Genomic DNA, 22919 nt, shown 5'->3' on the forward strand with positions numbered 1-22919 from the left:
GCTCCTGGCTTCCCCACTGTGGACTATTTTCAGCGTGGCCGGGTAGGGCATCATGTATTTAGCCCCAATGTCCCGCAGACGTTTTTCACACCCTCAAATCCTTTTCGCTTGCGCAGAACGGCGGCTGACAGATCCTGGAAAAACTCCTGGTACTTCACAGTCCCGCTGTGTCTTGCGGCGTCCAACACCTTCTGTTTGTGAGCGAAGTTGTGAAACCTGATTAGGACAGGTCGTGGTCGCTGGTTTGGTCCCGACTTTGGAGCTAGGGTACGGTGAGCTCTTTCAATTTTGACGCGGCCGAGCAGGTTGGCTATCCAGCTCTTGAAAAACTTTGTCGGGTTACTCCCCTTTGCGTCTTTTGGTAAACCAATAACCCGAAAAAAATGTTCTCAAGGTCATCGATATGCTCAGTCATGCTTTGAATTTGGTTTTCAAGCACCCGAACCCGCGTCTCCACCGTCTCGGAGGTGTGTTCTGCCGCAGCTATCCTATTCTCAGCCTCGGTGGTTCTCTCCTCGATCTTTATCAGCTGCTGGCTGTGGGCCTGTATGGTTTGGGATAGTGGCCCCAGCTTTTCATCAATCACCTTGGTTAACAAGGTCACATTAGACACAGCCATCTTCTAACCATATACAAACTGGGAACTATATTCTCAGAAGGCAGCAGGTCAGCACTGCCAACATGGCAGTTCTGACCTCAACCCCATTGAACACTTGTGGGATCAGCTTGGGCGTGCTGTTCGTGCCAGAGTGACCAACACATTGGCTGACTTGCGACAAATGCTGGTTGAAGAATGGGATGCCATCCCACAGCAGTGTGTGACCAGGCTGGTGACCATCATGAGGAGGAGGTGCCAGGCTGTTGTGGCTGTGTATGGTTCTTCCACACGTTACTAAGACTCCTATTTGTGAAAGGAATAAATTGTTCAATTGCCAATATGTCTTGTTTCTTCAAACTTCAATCATCCAATCCACCAAACACCAAATGAGTCAATGGCAGAATAAGCTGTTTGGCATTGGCAGAGAAGATTTGACAAATTTTTCATGGGCGCAACCCATAAATGCATGTTCCTTACAAATGGGGCACCATTTGAAAGAAAACTAAACAGGCTTTCCAACGGTATAAGATGTATTGCCAAAAAGCATTGTTACCACAGAGAAATAATCTAGCAAACACAAACCACAAGGCTAGCAACAGAGTAGCTTATCCTAGCCTAGCTTCTTAGCTAGCTTGGGAGCTTTGAGCTAGGTGGGTGTGGTTTCAGCAACTGGGCTTCATTCAGTGTGCCTGGCCCGCCTCAGCTCCACCCACACTTAACCTTCTGACGTCAGCACTGCCAACATGGCAGTCCTTACCTCAACCCCATTGAACACTTGTGGGATCAGCTTGGACGTGCTGTTCGTGCCAGAGTGACCAACACAACCATATTGGCTGACTTGCGACAAATGCTGGTTGAAGAATGGGATGCCATCCCACAGGAGTCTGTGACCAGGCTGATGACCATCATGAGGAGGAGGTGCCAGGCTGTTGTGGCTGTGTATGGTTCTTCCACACGTTACTAAGACTCCTATTTGTGAAAGGAATAAATTGTTCAATTGCCAATATGTCTTATTTCTTCAAACTTCAATCATCCAATCCACCAAACACCAAATGAGTCAATGGCAGAATAAGCTGTTTGGCATTGGCAGAGAAGATTTGACAAATTTTTCATGGGCGCAACCCATAAATGCATGTTCCTTACAAATGGGGCACCATTTGAAAGAAAACTAAACAGGCTTTCCAACGGTATAAGATGTATTGCCAAAAAGCATTGTTACCACAGAGAAATAATCTACCAAACACAAACAACAAGGCTAGCAACAGAGTAGCTTATCCTAGCCTAGCTTCTTAGCTAGCTTGGGAGCTTTGAGCTAGGTGGGTGTGGTTTCAGCAACTGGGCTTCATTCAGTGTGCCTGGCCCGCCTCAGCTCCACCCACGCTTAACCTTCTGACGTCAGCACTGCCAACATGGCAGTCCTTACCTCAACCCCATTGAACACTTGTGGGATCAGCTTGGGACGTGCTGTTCGTGCCAGAGTGACCAACACAACCATATTGGCTGACTTGCGACAAATGCTGGTTGAAGAATGGGATGCCATCCCACAGCAGTGTGTGACCAGGCTGGTGACCATCATGAGGAGGAGGTGCCAGGCTGTTGTGGCTGTGTATGGTTCTTCCACACGTTACTAAGACTCCTATTTGTGAAAGGAATAAATTGTTCAATTGCCAATATGTCTTGTTTCTTCAAACTTCAATCATCCAATCCACCAAACACCAAATGAGTCAATGGCAGAATAAGCTGTTTGGCATTGGCAGAGAAGATTTGACAAATTTTTCATGGGCGCAACCCATAAATGCATGTTCCTTACAAATGGGGCACCATTTGAAAGAAAACTAAACAGGCTTTCCAACGGTATAAGATGTATTGCCAAAAAGCATTGTTACCACAGAGAAATAATCTAGCAAACACAAATGTCCTTACTTTTTGTGCTAAGTTTAGTATAACTGAAAATCAGGTAGGTTAAGCCCTCCCTGTTCAGTGGAGCGACAGAGAGTTTTAAGCTTGACTCTTGGAGCTTTACTGTTCCACAGAAATCTAGAGATCTGGCTGTCCAATTTGTTAAAGGATTTTGGAACTGGTGTGGGGAGTGCTTGAAATAGGTAAAGAAATTTGCGTAGGACATTTATTTTTATGCTGTTTACTCGTCCAATTAGGGAAAGGTGTAGGGACTTCTACCTTTCCAAGTTCACTTCTACTTTTATAAGCAGGGGGCCGTAATTGAGAGGGAAAACCTGGTCTAATTTGTTGGGTATCTGCACCCCTAGATAACAGATCTTATGGGGTTCCCATTGAAATAGATGTTATCTCTTGGTAGTTGTTGGCTGCAGTATTAAGAGGTACCGTCATACTTTTGTTTATGTTTATTTTGTAGCCATATTCCTCTAATAAATTACTGAGGGCAGCAAGTGACGATGCTACGTTGGCCATATACAGCAAGATATCATCGGCGTTAAGAGAAATTACATGCTCGACCTCAACACCCTCAATAGTAGAGTGTGCTCTTATAGCGATTGCGAGGGGCTCAATTGCCAGAGAGAAAAGCAGAGGGCACAAGGGACAGCCCTGACATGTTCCTCATGACAAGGGAAAGAGAGGCGATATATAAGCATTTGTCTGGATCCTTGTTGATGGATTGAGATAGAGTATCTGAATCATTTTAAACAAATTTGGACCAATGTTAATTTTTTTCAAGACTGCGAAAAAAAAGGGCCACTCCAGGCGATCAAATGCCTTTTCGGCATCTAGTGAAAGGGCAACTACAGGGGTATTGATGTCCTTAGCGCAGTGAATTATATTAACAAATCGACGTATGTTGTCAGAGGAAAAGTGATTTTTAATGAAACCGGTCTGATCCTTATTTATAAGACTAGGCAATACATTATCCAATCTAGTGGCTATAACCTTAGTAAATATATTAAATTCTGATGATAGGAGGGAAATGGGTCTATAGGATCTGCACAATTTTGGGTCCTTGCCTGGCTTTCAGCAAGACTATAATCAGGGCTTATTCTAATGTTTTGGGTGGCTGGTTAATCTCAATTGCATATCTGAGCATGTCCATCAGGGGGGTAATAAGGTCAGAGGCAAAAGCTTTGTAAAAGTCCATAGGAAAGCCATTTGGCCCTGGCGATTTCCCACCCGAAGGCTTTCCTATTGTATTCAAAAGTTCCTGATTAGTAATCTCTGCCTCCAGATATTTCCGTCCATAGTTTTAACAGTCTGGTCCATACTCACTTGTCATTTTGAGGGCAACCACCACCTGCTCCAGGTCAGTAAAAGAGGTAGGTAGGTGTATGTATGCAGATCGGTTTCACTTTCATCATCACAATATTTGACTGGTAAGACCAACACAATAACATTAAAAAAAAGAAATAAAAACCATGATAACATCTCATGATTAAATGTTGATTAAAGCAGCGATTATAGTCCTAAAAATACCAAAAACAAAGCATACAGAATACCGATTGTGCCGCTACGCATGGGTTGCTACCCAGCTCTATTTTTAATGTAGGGCCTACTAAAAATTATCACAGTACAAAAGCATGACTCAGAGCAGAGATTAAAAAGGTAAGGAGCTTCATTGTCCAGATAACAATCCAGGCAAAGGTACAAAATTGGCAGGTAGTAGACGTGGTCAAAAATACAAGCTAGAGGTCTAAAAAACACTGGAAAAACCAACACTGGGAATAACGCTGGGGAGTGAAATACACAAGGTACTACAACAATCTGGCAACTGAAAAATGACACAAGGGGAGTATATATACACTGGGACCGGGGAAGACGATTACACACAGGTGACACACATTAGGGAAAGGAGACAAAGACAGGAAGACAAGTGACCTGAAATAGAGACAGACAGTGGTTAACAAAATAAAACATGAAGTCAGAGAAACAAACAAAACACAAACAAAGAGCGGGAAATGGATGTGACAGTACCCATCCCTCTAATGCCGACACTGGACGGCCCAGGCTGCTCCGGATGCTGCAGATGGTAATCCCGAATCAGGCTAGGATCCAGGATGTTACTAGCAGACACCCATGACCTCTCCTCTGGTCCGTACCCATCCCAGTCCGCCAGATACTGGCGTCCGCGACCCCTTTTCCTGACCGCCAGAAGATTGCGGACGGTGTAGACAGGGCCCCCATCAATGAGATGAGGAGGAGGGGGAGGAGGTGTGACCAAAACGCTCTCCTTAACAGGCTTGACCTTGCTCACATGAAACGTAGGGTGAAATCTCATGGACCTGGGGAGCTTCAACCTCACAGCCACAGGGTTAATAACTTTCAATATGGGGAAGGGACCCAAAAAATGAGGAGCCAACTTACGGTGACGTAGAGGAAGGTCCTTGGTACCCAACAACACCCTCTGTCCCACTTGATAGTATGGTGCCTCAGATCTCCTCCGGTCAGCCAGTCTCTTGTACCGATCTCTGTTCCTCAAGAGAACCTGTCGGGCCCTTATCCAAGTGCAGCGGCAGCGTCTGATCAAGGCTACCACTAATGGGACCCCCCACCTCTCTCTCGAGGGCAGGAAACAGCGGAGGTTGATAGCCTTAGGCACATTAGAATAGGCCAGTGGATGTGCAGGGCAGGGTGTTGTGGGCATACTCCACCCACCAGGAAGCTGGGTTCCGGGAGACCAGGCAGCGAAGACCCATCTCCATCTCCTGGTTGAGTCTCTCTGTCTGTCCATTAGACTGCAGGTGGTACCCAGAAGACAAACTGACGGTGGCCCCAATTAACGTGCAGAAAGCCCTCCAAAACTGCGAGATGAACTGGGGACCTCAATCCGACACCACGTCCGTAGGGAATCCATGCAGCCTGAAAACATGGGAGAGCATAACCTCTGCCGTCTCCTTAGCGGAGGGTAGCTTAGGCAGAGGAATAAAATGCACAATTTTAATTTTAATTTTAATTTTAAATCTGTCCACCACCGTAACAACGGTAGTATTACAATCAGAGGGAGGTAATCCAGTAACAAAGTCCAGGGAAATGTCCGACCATGGGCGCTTGGGGACAGACAAGGGTTGCAGGAGACCAACAGACGCTTGACAGGAGGTCTTGTTCTGGGCACAGACCAGACAAGCAGCAACATACTCCTCAATGTCATTCTCCATAGACGGCCACCAGAATCGCTGTTGCACCACGAACATGGTCCTCCTGATTCCAGGATGGAAGGATAGAGGGAGCTCGGAAGGGACAAACAAGCAATTCGGGGGACACTCGACCGGGACAGTTAAACCTTCTTGTGCCTGTTTCACCTTTTCCTCCACCTCCCAAGTAACTGCCCCTACAACACAGGACTCAGGCAGAATGTTAGTAGGAACCTCAAGAGACGGATCTGGGTCAAAAAGGCGTGACAAGGCATTGGGCTTTACATTTTTAGAGCCAGGACGATAGGACAGGGTAAAGTTAAATCTGTTAAAGAATAAGGCCCACCTCGCCTGATGTGAGTTGAGTCTCTTGGCCGAGCGCAGGTACTCCAAATTCTTGTGGTCTGTCCACACCAAAAACGGCTGCTCCGCCCCCTCAAGCTAGTGACGCCACTCCTCCAAAGCCACCTTAACCGCCAGCAGCTCCCTGTTTCCAACGTCGTAGTTCCTCTCCGCACCAGACAGCTTGCGGGACAGGAAGGCACATGGGTGTAGCCTCTCATCCTGCGAGGCACATTGAGACAGGATGGCCCCAACACCCACATGGAGGTGTCCACCACCACGAACTGACATTGCGGGTCCGGAAGGACCAGCACTGGAGCAGTAGAGAAACTTCTCTTCAGACGAGCAAAGGCCTGCTCTGCTGACGGAGACCACTGGAATGGCACTATAACAGATGTTAGGTCATGAAGTGGGGCAGCCACAGTACTGAAATTTCTGATAAACCTTCGATAGAAATTGGCAAACCCAAGGAACCGCTGGACCTGTTTGCGGTTGATAGATGTGGGCCACTCAGCAACCGCCGTCACCTTCTCCGGGTCCATCCAGAACTCCCCCCCGGTCACCACAAAGCCCAGGAAGGAGACCGTGGAGATGTGAAACTCACATTTCTCTGCTACATAGAGTTGATGGTCCATGAGTCGTTGAAGCACCAGCCGCACATGCTGGACATGTGTCTGCAGGTCTGGGGAAAAGATGTCCCTGAGAATGTCATTGACCAACGCCTGGAAAACTGCGGGGGCGTCACTATAGTGACCAGTAGGGGTGTTGAAAGCCATCTTCCACTTATCATCACTTCTGATCCTTCTGGTAGGCATTACGGTGATCCAACTTTGTGAAGATCTTAGCCCTCTGAAGAAGTTCAAATGCTGTGGAAATCAGAGGTAAAGGGTAACAGTTCTTAATAGTTATTTCATTAAGTCCTCTGTAATCAATACCAGAGCGCAGGGATTAGTCCTTTTTGCCGACAAAGAAAAATCCGGCCCCAGCCAGAGAGGAGGAAGGGCGAATAATACCAGCCGCCAGCAAGGGCCCGACATACTCCTCATAGCTGTCATCTCAGGAGGTGACAGGGAAAACAGACACCCCTTAGGAGGAGAGGTACCTGATAGAAGGTCTATGGCGCAGTCATAAGGTCTGTGGGGGGGCAATGAGGTGGCTTTGGTCTTGTTAAATACTTCCTTTAAGTCCAGATAACACTCAGGAACGTCAGAGAGGTCAGGAAAATCAGAAGCCGAGCTCTCCTGGGGATCTTTGGAGACTGAAACACTAATCCCTCTCTCATCAGTGTGGGAGGAAAAACAAGCCTGCTCATAAACCTTCTTCTAAGGTTGTGCAATGTTAGCCATGGGAAACCAAGAATAACCAGGTGCAAAGAGGAATTAAACAGGTGGAAAGTAATTGTCTCAGTGTGGCCATCTAGAAAAGTAATTGTTACCGGGGTGGTATGGTGAGTTACTCGCCAGAGCAGCCTGCCATCCAGTGTCGTGGCTTCCAACGGCTTAGGAAGGAGAACAGAGTCCAGACCAAGCTCTCTGGCGAGACTGGCATCCATGAGGCTCGTGTCCGTGCCAGAATCCACTAGCACCACCTGGGACCGGGAAACAGAGCAATTGAACAAGGTGACCTCAACCTTGGGACGAGAGGGACAAACAGGAACATGGGTATGACTCACCAGCACCCTCTCGATCACTGATGAGCCTGCCCCTTTTGCTGGGCAGGAAGCGATGAAGTGCCCCAGCTGAGCGCAGTAGATGCAGCGACCCTCTCTCATGCGCCGTCGACACTCCTTTAGGGAAAGACAAGCTCGTCCCAACTGCGGCTCCTCCGCTGCCCGTACATCAGGGAAAGAAGTCACAGGTCCTCGAGGATCTGGCATCGAAGGTTGAGTGCACTGAAAAACCCTAGATGACACTGAAACCATTGACTGGCGGACAGGAGAACTGCTCCACTGTAGTCTCTAGGCATTTGTCGATCATAATGGTGAGCGCGACCAGCGCATCCAGATCAGCCGGTAAGTCCAACGGAGCCAAATGGTACTTCATGGGGGCCGAAAGTCCACGTAGAAAGGCATCAAAAAGGGCAGAAGAGTTCCAGCCGCTCTCGGCTGCCAGTGTGGGAAACTCAATGGCATAATCCAAAACACGTCTCTTTTCTTGCCGTAATCTAACCAAGGTACGGGCAGCCTCCCTTCCGGGGGTGATATTTTGAAATATCTGCGTAATTGTTTGGGTGAAACACAGATAAGAGTCACATATGGCAGACCTACGGTTCCCCTCAGCAGCCGTCCACGACTCAGCTCGCCCGGTGAGATGGGAGATGATATACGCCACTTCCATCGGGTCAGTTGGATAAGCAGCAGCTTGCAGTTCAAAATGTAACTCACATTGCGTCAGGAATGACCTGCAGTCCCTGGACTTCCCCGAAAACTTCCCCGGTCAAGCGAGGTGAGGAAACGGTAAGAAGGAGGCCATCTCCCCAGAAGAACCACCTCCAGAGGACGCGGGAGTAACGATGGCTGCGGAACTGCTCTCAGCATTGGAAACAGCAGGCGGATCTCTCACAGTTAATCGCTGAACCTGGGCAACAAGCTGGCTGATCTGCTCACCAACTCCGGCTACCTGGTTCTAGCTACCTAGTGATTCCCTTACGAAACCAAAATATATTGCAGTACATTGGAAAATATCATGTGATATATTGGGCAATATATTCCCATATATGTGATTTAATATTTATATTTTCCAATATATTGCCATATATGCATATACCATATATGTTTATATATTGATAGCCTACATATAAAAAAATATATTGCAATCAAGACCAAAAAGGGCACTATATTTTTACACTTAGGACTGTCCAAATAAAATTTAACGCGTTATTTTTTTCATAATTGATCGAAATTAATGCGTTAAAAAAAAAGAAGAAAGAAAATAACTCAGATTAATCCATTCCATATTGAACTTTGACCCAGAGCCATTCTAGCCACCATTCGACTGTAAAATGAAGGAGGGAGACGAGAATGTGCTGCCTGGATCATTAATTGGAACATTTTGTCATGGTTTCGGTGTTTTGCTTTGTATTTCTGTTCCCTGTTATGTGTAATCCTGTTTTCCTGTTCTTTGTATTAGGTTCTGTTTCCCTATGTGTGTACTTCTGTTTAATGTACAGTGGTGTGAAAAAAGTGTTTGCCCCCTTCCTCATTTCCTGTTCCTTTGCATGTTTGTCACACTTAAGTGTTTCGGAACATCAAACCAATTTAAACAAAAGTCAAGGACAACACAAGTAAACACAAAATGCAATTTGTAAATGAAGGTGTTTATTATTAAAGGTGAAAAAAAATCCAAACCATCATGGCCCTGTGTGAAAAAAGTGATTGCCCCCCTAAACCTAATAACTGGTTGGGCCACCCTTAGCAGCAACAACTGCAACCAAGCGTTTGCGATAACGTGCAATGAGGCTTTTACAGCGTCCCTGGAGGAATTTTGGCCCACTCATCTTTGCAGAATTGTCCTAATTCAGTTACATTAGAGGGTTTTCGAGCATGAACGGCCTTTTTAAGGTCATACCACAACATCTCAATAGGATTCAGGTCAGGACTTTGGCTAGGCCACTCCAAAGTCTTCATTTTGTTTTTTCTTCAGCCATTCGGTGGTGGACTTGCTGGTGTGTTTAGGATCATTGTCCTGCTGCAGAACCCAAGTTCGTTTCAGCTTGAGTACACGAACAGATGGTCGGACATTCTCCTTCAGGATCTCTTGGTAGACAGCAGAATTCATAGTTCCTTTTATCACGGCAAGTCTTCCAGGTCCTGAAGCAGCAAAACAGCCCCCAGACCATCACACTACCACCACCATATTTTACAGTTGGTATAATGTTCTTTTTATGAAATGCAGTGTTCCTTCTACGCCAGATATACTTGGACACACACCTTCCAAAGAGTTCCACTTTTGTCTCATCGGTCCACAGAATGTTGTCCCAAAAGTCTTGGGGATCATCAAGATGTGTTCTGGAGAAATTGAGACGAGCTTTGATGTTCTTTTTGCTCAGCAGTGGTTTTCTCCTTGGAACTCTGCCATGCAGGCCATTTTTTGCCCAGTCTTTTCCTGATGGTGGAGGCATGAACGCTGACCTTAACTGAGGCAAGTGAGGCCTGCAGTTCTTTGGACGTTGTTGTGGGGTCTTTTGTGACCTCTTGATGAGTCGTCGCTGCGCTCTTGGGGTAATTTTGGGCGGCCGGCCACTCCTGGGAAGGTTCACCACTGTTCCATGTCTTCGCCATTTGTGGATAATGGCTCTCACTGTGGTTCGCTGGATTCCCAAAGCTTTGGAAATGGCTTTATAACCCTTTCCAGACTGATAGATCTCAATTACTTTTTTTTCTCAATTGTTCCTGAATTTCTTTGGGTCTCGGCATGATGTGTAGCTTTTAAGGATCTTCTGGTGGACCTTACTGTGTCAAGCAGCTCCTATTTAAGTGATGCCTTGATTGTGAACAGGTGTGGCAATAATCAGGCCTGGGTGTGGCTAGAGAAATTGAACTCAGGTGTGGACAACCACAGTTATAGTATGTTTTAACAAGGGGGGCAATCACTTTTTTCACACAGGGCCATGATGGTTTGGATTTTTTTTCTCCTTTAATAATAAACACCTTCATTTACAAATTGCATTTTGTGTTTACTTGTGTTGTCCTTGACTTTTGTTTAAATTGGTTTGATGTTCCGAAACACGTAAGTGTGACAAACATGCAAAGGAACAGGAAATGAGGAAGGGGGCAAACACTTTTTCACACCACTGTATGTCCCTATGGATTGTTTTTGTGCTGTGGGTTTTGTCTCCTTGTCATTGAGTGATTTTCGGTCTTGTTTTGTATCATGTTCTGTTTCCTGTTTTATTGTGATAGTCCGTTTTCTGTCTTGTCATGTCTAGTTCTGCTTCCTATGTTTTCCCGCCTGTGTGATTGTGTGCTCGTTACCTAGTTTATTTAGCCTCTGTGTTTCCCTTTGTGTCTTGTCAGATTGTTTTGTGTCCGTTGTCCTGCCTGCGTGAGTTTGTGTTCCTCGCCCTGCTAGTTTGTGTCCTGGTCCTGTCTATTGAGTTAGTTCCTATCCTGTCAGCCTTGTGCCTTTTTTTTTATTTTTCCCTGGGTTTTTACCAGCCTTAGTGCTGCCGTGTTTTTGTTAATAAATCCCCTTCCTCAAACCTTCTCCTGCCTACCTGCCTGCTTTCTGCGATTGGGTCCTTTATTCCCTGCCTCCACGTAACACATTTACTTATAAAAATCTTCTTCCTGAATAGGGTTGGGTACCGAAATCCGGTGCTAATACGGCACAGGTGCCTTCACGACCTGTATCTACCGGACCGAATAGCAACGCGGATTTCGGCGCCTCATTTCAGTGTTACTGATATGTCTGCTCTGCTCTCTGGTTCTCTGAAACAGACGTTACAGGCAACAGAAACATTGCTGCATGTGATGCTAGTTAACACTACACTCGACAGCAGCTAACGTTAGCCTACTGCTAGCTAGTAGCTGGATTAAACACGGTTACAATGCTGACAGCTAAAGCTAAACAGTGTAAGGTTTGTTTGTATTTCATTGTAGAGGATTCAACACCGGGATGTAACAATCTGCAGCTGCCGTTGTTGGAAAAACACAGATGGTGCGTTCAATGAAACTGGTAATTTACAGCCTCGTAGTGCATTCAAAGTTGTTGTTAATGGCCCTTTTCCCATCTGGTGGTTGTTTTTCTCATTCAACAGCAATTTACTAGTGAAATAAGTTATTGTTATAGTTATTACATTATTATTAAATCATTTAATTTTGACCATATGGCCTTAGCAATAAACACGCCGTTCTTTAATGTTGCCGACTGTTGTTTAGTACCCTACTTTTTTTTACTTTCTTAAAAAGTATTGGTTAAGACACCGGGCAAAAATTATGTATGCCATATATTTAAAATATATTCTACCATATATTAAACACATATCTGTACATATATGTTTCCATATAATTTTACATATATTTAAAATGTATGCTACCATATATTAAAAATATATTCTACCATATATTAAACACATATTTGTACATATATTTCATGTCTATGTTTCCATATAAGTTTCCATATATTAAAAATATATTCTACCATATATTAAACACATATTTGTACATATATTTCATGTCTACGTTTCCATATAAGTTTCCATATATTTAAAATATATTCTTAAACATAGATGTGAAACTATATCTTTACATATATTACCAATACGTTTTCCCATATAAATGGGAATACATTATGGTGGATATTTATAAATATAAATTAGCATATATTTTGGAATATATAAACACATATTATATATTCATGTTCAATATAGCAATATATTGAAAGCGGCAATCATTTGTATATTTTGCAATATATTGCAATATATTACATTATATTGTATAATATATGTATCAATATATTATATGTTTTTTCAATATATAATATATTGTAAAATGTAATGGAAAATAATATTGCAATATATTACAATATATTTCAAGTAATATATTGGTAAATATATTTTCCTTTCGTAAGGGTTAGCCATAGCAATGAGTTTATTCCACAGGATGGCAATCTGTTCCTCCTGCTGATGCAGTTGCTGATCCTGGGCACGCAGTGCTGCTCTCACTGCCTCGGAGTTGGCTGAGTCCATTGTGGCCAGATTGGACTATCACGGTACAACGGTGGACCCAAAAGCATGACTCAGAGCAGAGAGTAAAAAGGTAAAGAGCTTTATTGTCCAGATAACAATCCAGGCAAAGGTACAAAATTGAGTAGACGTGGTCAAAAATACAAGCTAGAGGTCTAAGAAACACTGGAAAAACAAACACTGGGAATAACGCTGGAGAGTGAGACACACAAGGTACTACAACAATCAACTGAAAAATGACACAAGGGGAGTATATATACACTGGGACCGGGGAAGACGATTACACACAGGTGACACACATTAGGGAAGGGAGAGCGGCAAAGCAGACAAAGACGGGAAGACAAGTGACCTGAAACAGAGACAGACAGTGCTTAACAAAATAAAACAGGAAGTCAAACAAAACACAAACTAAGAGCGGGAACTGGATGTGACAAAAATTTCAATATGAAATAGACATCTAAATAAAGGCTTTTTTTTTTTTTTACTTTTTGCTAGAAGAGTGCCTTGGACCTTTCTACTTTTTCTTAACTTCCAAAGAGCACCATGATTTGTTTGCACTTCTGAGCACTCCATACTCTGCTGCAGTCCTGACTGAAAGAAATACGTGGTGCAGGCACGAAACATACTTCTAATTGAAATACAACAGTTTGAAGTTCGTGCTGAGTGTCAAAAAAACAGAAATTTGTGTCCGTGTTCACGAATCATAGATTCAATTTCGTGACTATATGATGAACTGCCGTGAGACTGGGTTTGACTCTCTGGGCAAAGTAATTAAGTATTTTTAAAGGGTGTAGCATCTGTTGCTCTCACAGTAGTCTCACTTTGCCAGACCTTCCTCCACAGCGCTGAACAGGAAGGTCTGGCTAGTCCACATAGCATTCTGGGATGGGAGAAAAACGTGCTGTGGTTTATTGGCATTTTTTTTATCCAATCATAATCGTCATGGGCGGCGTTGAGCACTGTGCAGAGCCACGGTGTCTCTGCAAAATAGCCTCAGGAAGGAACCTGTTTTGGTGGAACGTGTACGTTCAAAAGTTGTTTTAGTCGTGCAACAGAAATCTCAGATTGTACAGATAGTCTAGCTAGCTGTCTGGATTTACCCTGCAGAGATCTGAGGAGCAGTTAACCATAGTCCTCATAAAGTTGCATATAGGAAAAGGCATTTATTTTAGGCACATTTACCTCAATAACTGTAAACCGTAAGTCATTTATTGAAGTGTTATTGACAATATTCCAGAGATGCCTTGGTCGCTGTCTGTCATTGTCTGTGATGTTTGTATACTGTAATATTTACCCATAAATAGAACTAGTGGTTTCATACTAAGGCTTCGGACATCTCACTTAACATTAACATTAACGTCAATGCAAACAATGGCTTAGTGTTAACTCTTACTAGTAAAAATGTTAAGTGTAAAAAAAGGACTATTTATATAGTGCTTTTCTAGTCTTACACACTGATGGAGAAGCATCAGGAGCCATTTGGGGTTCAGTGTCTTGCCCAAGGACACTTCAACATGAGACTGCAGGGCCAGGAACCACCGACCTTCCGAGTGGCAGGTGGCTGCTCTATCGCCTGAGCCACAGCTGCCCCCTTCAATGTCAACTAACACTGTGAAAATGCTGTTTTCTCCAACAACTTATCAGAATAGCTGGGTTAATTAATTACCTGAAGATGTTGAAGTCGACGTTGACGCCTCACTTCCTTTTTTGTCATCCATGGGTTCAACTTTGGTACTGGCTGCAGATGTGTTAGGGTACACTCTTTTTTATATATATCTTGTGTTTCATTAGGTGCTTGCCTGTGTTGCCATGACCACCCTTGCATTTAATATTACAAATATTGTAAATAGCATTGTCTAGTTTTGTAAAATGTAACCACACACCAGAACGTTTTTGATTAGCCATTGCCCTGTGTCTTGTGCTGGTTGCAGGGGAGACATCACATGGTTTCTCTCTTTCTAACGTACCTTACTCTTGCACCCAGATGTGTTCTGAGGTACCGCAATTTGTCACCAATTGATTTAATGTGAATAGGTCCTCTGTAGTACTGATGTAATTCAGCTGGTGCTGAGTTCGGTAGCCAACCCTGGGTGTGGGTGAGAGAGTGTGAGCAAGCTGTCTGTGTTTTTGTAGTGTATGTTTGATATGTAACACTGTTTGTATGTTAACACTGTCAAAAAGGAGATGCTACATCTTAAGGGGACATCCTTACAAAGATACAAGATAAAAGGACACACAAAAAAAGGTGTGGATTTTCAGTTCATATACCATAACTGAAAGTTCACACATGGACATCTGTGTGGATGTCCATGTGTGTATTAGCAGCAATCACATGCTGTAGGATGTTGGGATTGCACATGTATATGTAATTATTTTGCTCCATTGGATGAAACTTGGCTCTCTTGATTACTTACAGAATATGTTGCTTTATGTTATTTATAATTCCCCCAAAAATATGAATGTGTCACACATACATACATACATACATGCATACATACATACATACATACATACATACATACATACATACATACATACATACATACATACATACATACATACATACATACATTAATGTTACTGAAAAAGTAAAATATGATAAAAGATAACAACACACCTTACATTTATGGGATCATGATTTTATTGTCAACTTGCTTTAAGTTAGACTTTAGCCCTGTGCACAGCACATACAGTGTGACATTTTATTAGGCCCTGTATAAAACTACAGGACAACTGATAAAAGTAGTTGTTACAAAATTGTCATAAGACCACAGGACTCAGAATTATAGATAGTACAGTATTATATCATCACTTCATAAAAGAAAATCCTTTCCCTGAACGCAGATGTCCAGTACGCAGAGTTAGAAAGAAATATATCAACAGTTTACAGTTCATAGATGTCAGAACCAGTTTAAGCAATGAAATCAAGTCAGCTCTGTAATTATAGGCTATGGGTTACGACATTTTGTCCTGAATGGAGTGTGTTTACAGATAAACTCCCTGATACACACCCAATTTCACTGCAAAATTATCAAATCTCCACTCAGCTCACTGTCCACGCTTTAACTTTAAATGGTCATTTCAAGTTGATAACAAAAAGCATTTTCTTATTAACATCTAGCCATGCAGATATATTGTTTTTTTCTGATTTTTTTCTGCCTGTGCTTACAGAATAAAAAAAAAATACATTTAAATAACTTTACAGCAACATCTAGAAACAGTGTGCCTGTTACTGTCAGTGTTCATAGGGACTATATCTTCACTAGAAATTAGTTCCAGTCAAAACAGATTGTTGTGTGGATTATTTTAGTGTTTCAATGAGGAGGTCACAGATAGGGATATCTCAAAACCACAAAACTACCTACGTGACTAGATACCACTAGGTAGGTGAGAACATGTTTTTTTGTAACTTGGATGAATGGCCTTTTAACAGTGACATGGGAAGACATTTGGGGTGCTGTTGGGCAGTATAATAAAATCTAGGCGTGTATCTGTGATCAGTGTATAGCGGCATTTCTGTAAGACTCCACATGTCAACCTGCATGTGAATGTGAACCATTTGGACACACCAGTCACAGACTGCTGTTCTTACTTTAAGAACTACATTGGTCTTGCTCGGACTATAGCTGAATAACCAAATCAGCAGCCGGAGTAGAGGATTGGCCCTGGGTCAGTGACAGGGGGTAGAAAGGTATTCTAATGTAAACCTGATGCCCGTCATGCAAAGCAGTGATATCGGAGAACACTGAGCACAGCTGTGAGCAGCAGACACACCAGTATACCTGCATGCATCCCGGTCAACCAGCTGAGATGTTTCAGAGGAGATTTAAACTGCCCCACTGTAATAGGAGATGTTGCAGGACTAGCAGACAGTGACGTTTGCACCTATTCTGACAATTTGACATGTATCTCAGAAGTGAGCCAGCTTGGCTCAGTCTCCACATCCCTTCTGGTTTGCAGGAATCACAGCCTAAAGCCAGTACAGCGGCAGTTTGCATGATATTTGCTTGAGCTATTTGTAACTTAATACCTAGCATGTGCGTTTGGCGTGGCTGGCCTTATCACTTCTCCTTAAGGCACTCTCACCCAACTCAGAAAACACAGTACAATCCCAAACATGAGTTTGGCTGGTTACAATATATGCTATTGTTTGTGGAATGTTGAAACTGAGATTTCAAACCTCTTAGATAAAAGACATAGCAAAAGACAAACAGAAAATGGGTAAAATTTCTGTCTATTTTTTGACCTGGGTTGTTGATGATTGGTGAATTTATTCATCAATGTCCCCAAAGCGAGCAGCAACTTCCATCCAGCTCTGTTGGTTTAAACCATCCTCCCACCGAATGGAATACCAGCACCTTCAGTTACTTAGAGGTTATATTTACAAAATATATAAAGAAAAATATAGGGTTACTGGCCCTAGCATATAGTACAGTCCAACAGCTGTCTGTAAATATTTCTCCCATGATTTCCTTTCTAAAAGTAAATCACAGGGTAAAGATAGCCGGAACGTGACAAGGCGCAACTAGGACAACATGGCCACCAGAGCTGGGCTGCAGTCAACTGCAGAGACTCACAGAGACTGAGAGGAGACAGATTCAAGAAAGAAGGAGTCTGGGAAATATTTACACTAAACTGAGCTAGTGCATGAGGTGGCTAATGCTGTAGGAAGTTAAAGTAAAGCTTGAAAAGGGGTGTTGGTTTAGTAAATGAGAGGATACACAAGAGGGAATTGAAAACTGGTCGTACCGGAACTGCGCCAAAGTTTGTATCCTCAACAAAATGTATTTGTGATCTTATTTTATCCTGAGTGTGTTGTTGTTCGTCACTGCACAAGGAAATGACTGGAGAGGAAATGCACTTAGTAAATGACACTGATGTATAGCCTGAGAAACTCTTTTAGAAACTGACATAAGATTGTGCTTCAAGATACTAAGATCATTAAAGGAATAGTTTGACATTTTGAGGAATGTGCTTATTTGCTTTCTTGCTTCTCACTTCCTGTCAACAAGACTCTACGACAAGACTTGCATTTACACTTAGGTTTTTGTACATACCAAACAAATGAAATGAACGTGCTAATTAGTAGTTTAGAGGTGCTTGCTGGTGTTTTTCTTCCCTTTGCACAGAGCAAGGCAAGCTGTTTTGCCATGATTCCAGTCTTTACGCTAAGCAGAGCTAACAGACTTCTTGCTGTAGCTTTATATTTACTGTACAGACTTAAAAAGTGACTAATTCTCGGCAAGAAAGCCAATAAAGGTATGTCCCAAAAGCCAAACTGTTTTCCTAAATCCAAAAACATTTGAATTGATTTTAAAGCTGGACTGTGTAACTTTTGCAGAACAGCGGCCACTGTGGCTAAACATGAAAATTACAGCAGCAAAAGTTGAACGTTTATTGGACTGAGTTTGGAGTGTTTTATTGTCTATGAATTTTGTTTGTAAGAGTAAATACTTTGTTATAACTTCTTTCAAAAGATACATAGTATCACTTTAAGTTAAGTCAAAGATGACGACATGAACAGCCATTTTCTAAGGGAGACAAATTTTGGAACGACACAGGCAAAATGGTAAATATCTGTTCAACTGGCACAAAGTTCCCGAGCGATGCTGCCAAACACTCTCTGCTGTTCTGCTTCAAGCTCAGCAGGCAGAGCCATTTCTTCCAGTCTAACAGCTACCTGACAATCAGACATAACTTGACATAAAGAACAGTTGTATTCCAAAGTCAAGGCTACAGTTTCTCCATTGCATTTCAGCACTTTGACCTTGCCTTTAAAGCCCCAAATTCCCCACTTATATAATATCAAAGAGGATGCCGCTCTCTATCTGTAGTCTTATAGGTCTGACTGAGATTGACAGCAGAAAAGTTCAGAGTTCATCCCCCCTGGCAGAGCTATAAACAGACTAGCGGAGGTTGTGGGGGTTCTTCGACTCCTCCTTCTCTCTCTCTCTCTCTCTCTCTCTCTCGCCAGCAGTAAGATGATACTGTTTCAATTAGGCTCCAGTGCCACACAAAGGAGCTGGAGCATTTGGCAATTAGTGTCACTTCTGACACCAAACCTCATTTACTTTTTAGGCTAAGACTCAAAGAGGTTCTGTTTTGTTAAAAAAAACAAAAACATCTCAAGTGCACTGTTGTGTACTTTCCCATCAGTGCAAAGGAAACAAACATCTGAAGACAGGATTTCATTCAGTAGCAGCAAATATTTGATAAATTAGAAAATGAAATCATAAATAACGTGTTTAGCGTTAACCCCCACACACACACACACACCTACCTACACACACACAGGGAAAAGACAACCCCTCCTAAAAAAATACAAAACTGTTGTTAAACATAAATATAAAAAAAAATGAATATATACAAAGCAAAAGATCAAATATGATACACTTGCATAAAGTTTGGAGTGAAAGTGCATCATGGTTTGGATCCCCCCACCTCCTCTGTCTCTATATTGAGGTGAAGTCTATTTATGAGGCCACTATATTCTTGGCAAGAAATGCGTCACTGTCATGGCGGGGGACACTCGGTTTCCTCTTTTTGTTTTGCCGTTCTTACTCAGGCCGATGTACATCCTCGGATAGGCCACCGACTCGTAGGCGTTGTAGTTGTTGGCGAGGAGCTTTTCTCTGAACTTACACTCGTTGTTGTAGTGTAACTGAAAAAGAAATGAGGGAGATATAAGGATTACTTGAAAATGCTAATTGTTTGAAGGCAGAGACAAAACAAAGATGCCAGGACTTTTTTGGGAGAGGGGTGGAGGGGCGAGGGAGGTTCAAGTCCGTATTGTTTGTCGTGATTAATATCAAACAATTGCTTTATTTCTGAGGGCAAGTCTATTGTACAGTAGCTGTTTCATTCAGACATTTCCACAAAAAATGAGATTGTCAAATGATGAATGATGTGAGTGAGGCGGGCCTCAGGACACCAGGGTCTGATTGGAGTGGAATAATAGCTTGTGAGCTGGGAATCATAAGGCTCTTTCCAATGGAACTTATCTTAGACTGTTTTTTGATTCGTATATGGTGTTGTATTCTTTAAAGAATCAGGATGTGCTGTTTGATACATAACTACTTGTGTTAATAAACTAATTTTCTACAGGGAAATTTAAAGATTAAGACCGTAATGTTGGACCTATCTCTGAACCGTGGTTGGTGCTGGAAATCACGCTAACTAGCCAGCCGGCCTCTAAAATAAAATGTAACAACTTAATGTTTTATTCATTCCCTCTTGTCACATGGTAGAAAAGCACATTGCTATCGCAGGAGTGACAACTCTGTTTGGCTCATTTTCTGTGTAGCGTGAAGGCATGTTAGGTGGGTGGAAGTAGCAAGCTAACGCCAGCGTTCGCACGGCCCCTCTGCTCCGCTACCCACCGCAAGGAGAATTCTTTGCAGAGAGAACGGATGACAGTTTGGTTTTGCCACTATTGAGGCAAACACTGTTTGTTATGGGTATCATAGCAACGTTTGTATCCCGTTTCCCTTTCAGAAGAGATTGCTGGTATGGCGAGTTATTTCTATGCACACGTGCAGAACGTACATAGTACCTGGCCGTTGGCTGTAGTCTCTGTGGTGTGTTCCAGTGCTAATTTTTGGCCAAGACAAAGGCGACAACAGCTAAAGTGAGGCCACGCCACAGTCACCCTTCGTCGCAACTAGTTCTTGGCCGTCGCCTTTACTCTTCAATCTAAACAGGCCATACAGCAGCAGCTAACACAGGTTATGTCCATTGATAGCTAAGTAACAGTTGCCCCTGGCAGTCACTGGGTATAAACACTCAGTAGTAATAATAATAATAATAATAATAAAAATAACTTAATAATAACTTCACTCTATGTAAAAGGGGGGAGAATTTGGAAGGACTATGGTGATTCTATATGCCAATTCCAGTGTTTTGTGACTTAATTACAGCAAACAAATAATGTGTCAGTCAGTCACAGTGTTGGTTCACTCACAGATCCATAGAGCTTTCCTCGCTGGTTCATGGCCACAAAGAGTCTGCTGCGAACACCCAGCAGAGTGACCACTCCTCTCTCCACCGGTGAGATCTGTAGAAGACCTTCAGGAAAATAAAACCACACACTGAAACATACTGGTCTGATGGAGTGCTCCACACAGACACTGACATTACTGTATGTGTCCCAGATGAGCTGGATAAGTCAGGAGTATAGAGCGCTAAAGAATTCAGTCTCTAGCTGAGATTCAAGTTGTAAATGCTGATAATCACATGTGTCTTAACATTTTACAGGTGATATGGTGTGTCAACTATTTGATGTAGATTAATTTATAGTGTGGCACTGTGTGAGTCTGATCTCATTGTAGATCATACACAAATGTAGGTTTTCTTGCCAATAAATGGGTGAAAGATTGTGCACTGTGTGAACTCAAACAGTGTGAATTTTAAATCGTATGCTTAACCAAGGTATTATAACCTAACCCCAAACTGGTCTTAAACAGTACTAAAATATCTCATAATATTTGATATATAATAGGGCTGTCATATTTAGTTTGATATAATGTGACAATTTGTTCAGAAGTCACAAAAAAAAACTATATTTCCTCTGAGGTTTGGTTGATAACATGTCAACATCTTGTCAGTCATCAGTAATTATTGTATTCTTTGGTAAGTCTGTGGAGGGTAATGGCATTAAAGGCACAAGGTTTACTGATGCAGCTTCTCACTTGGCCTCAGCAAGCTGGTGGGTTATAGCACACTGTCCTTTGTTCCTGCTGTAATGCTTTACAGTGGCTGGAATTCCTTACAGAGATGTTCTGTAATGTATCTCCCTGAATTTGTATGCCTTGTCTCAAAATAGTACAGGCAGCACAAAAAACATGCTTTAAGTTCTCCAAGGCAGCACTTCACTTCCACAGCTCGCAGCCTTTTGTCACTCCGCTGCACAAACACGGGATGACAGGGATTAGATTTGACATGGTAGGTAAATAAATATTTGTTATTCTTGCTGTCTGCAAATGCAAGGCAGTGTATGACTTTGTCTTTGCCAGACTGCTGGGGTTAATCTGTCTTAACAGATGGGTCTATGCGCTGTGTCCTAACTTTAGGTGCTGGCTGGCCGCTGGCCTGGATGACAGCGGGCTCTGGTTACACACAAGGCGGCCAGCAGCGGCACAAATACGCCTATGCTCAGCGGCACTACGGAGCAGTAGAACTCCAGATGTTGGCCCTTACACATGGATCAATAACTGTAAGGTATTCACTAACTGACAGCATGAGCAGCATCTCACTCAGTATGGTGATAAATGAAGGTTTGGATCAGATGGCAGCGATGTTGAAACATCCTGTTTAGTCAGTTACTGGAAACATGCTCAAATTAATAGTGTTTCAGTCATTTAGTTTATTTCTTCAAAGCTTATAAAAAAAATCTCAGCTTTGCTGTTGTTATTGATGTTTAAAAAATTATTACTGTTAGAAACTATCAGTTACAATAAACGTGTCAAAATTGAGAAAGTCAGAAAAAAGTCATCTTCTTATATCTAATAGTCTAAGACACAACTTACTGTGGCGATTTTCGTTGTGTACTCCCGTTATTCTGCCGTCCGGTAACACCTGAATATGAAAGCCGATCCCCACGTTGCAATAGAGGCGCCGCAACCTTTTAATGCCCAGGAGATAGTCGCCGTCCCGGCTGATCTCCTCCCGCTTCTCCCCCGGGAGCCGCGCCAGGGACCGGGAGTAGAGAGCCTCCCAGCGGTCCGCCGTGCCGTTCAAGCCGGGGGCGCATCCCGCCAGTCCGGTCACCAGGCCCAGGACCAGGACTGTCCGCAGGGCCGCCAGAGAGCCCATCCCACGTCTGGCTCTGTGAGCAGCCTCCTGGCGTTTGCCTTTCCAATGAAGCGAGAATAAAAAGAAGAAGCAGCGGCTCGGCAGAGAGGAGCGTGTGGAAGTTGCGCTCATTCCCAGACCGACAGGCGCACTGCAGGCTTCAGCGCCGGAGCGACATTGATCTGCATGGAAGCTGTGCAGCCATGCCGCTATATTTATACCTGCAGACATATTACATCACAGCTCCACACTTAGAAGAAATCTTCAAACTACATTTGCACAATCAGGCGCACAAACAGAACTGGAGGCTTTATTGAAATCAAATAATAGCTGCCTTATCTGAGAGCAAATGGAGTTTGTAGAAAATACACGAAAAAAGGCGTTATTATGATTAACAAAAAGTTCTTTGT

At 43.1% G+C, this 22919-nt stretch overlaps 1 protein-coding gene across 1 annotated transcript; it reads right to left on the bottom strand.

Moving 5' to 3' along the window:
* Positions 1 to 19204: 19204 nt before the first annotated feature.
* On the bottom strand, positions 19205 to 22641 carry fgf4 (fibroblast growth factor 4). Its single transcript, XM_078256659.1, has 3 exons — positions 22245 to 22641; positions 20681 to 20784; positions 19205 to 19381 (listed from the first exon to the last, which is right to left on the bottom strand). The coding sequence occupies exons 1-3, from the start codon at positions 22639 to 22641 to the stop codon at positions 19205 to 19207; spliced, it is 678 nt and encodes a 225-aa protein (XP_078112785.1).
* Positions 22642 to 22919: the final 278 nt, after the last annotated feature.

This window comes from Sander vitreus, chromosome 1 (genome assembly GCF_031162955.1).
Source record: "Sander vitreus isolate 19-12246 chromosome 1, sanVit1, whole genome shotgun sequence".
In the NCBI taxonomy this organism is placed as follows: domain Eukaryota; kingdom Metazoa; phylum Chordata; class Actinopteri; order Perciformes; family Percidae; genus Sander; species Sander vitreus.

Coding starts and splice junctions, on each gene's coding strand:
- fgf4 (XM_078256659.1), bottom strand. CDS start 22,641: ATGAGCGCAACTTCCACACGCTCCTCTCTGCCGAGCCGCTGCTTCTTC. Junction 20,785..22,244: donor ACACAACGAAAATCGCCACA/GTAAGTTGTGTC, acceptor ATTTTCCTGAAG/GTCTTCTACAGATCTCACCG. Junction 19,382..20,680: donor GAGGAAAGCTCTATGGATCT/GTGAGTGAACCA, acceptor TTTCTTTTTCAG/TTACACTACAACAACGAGTG.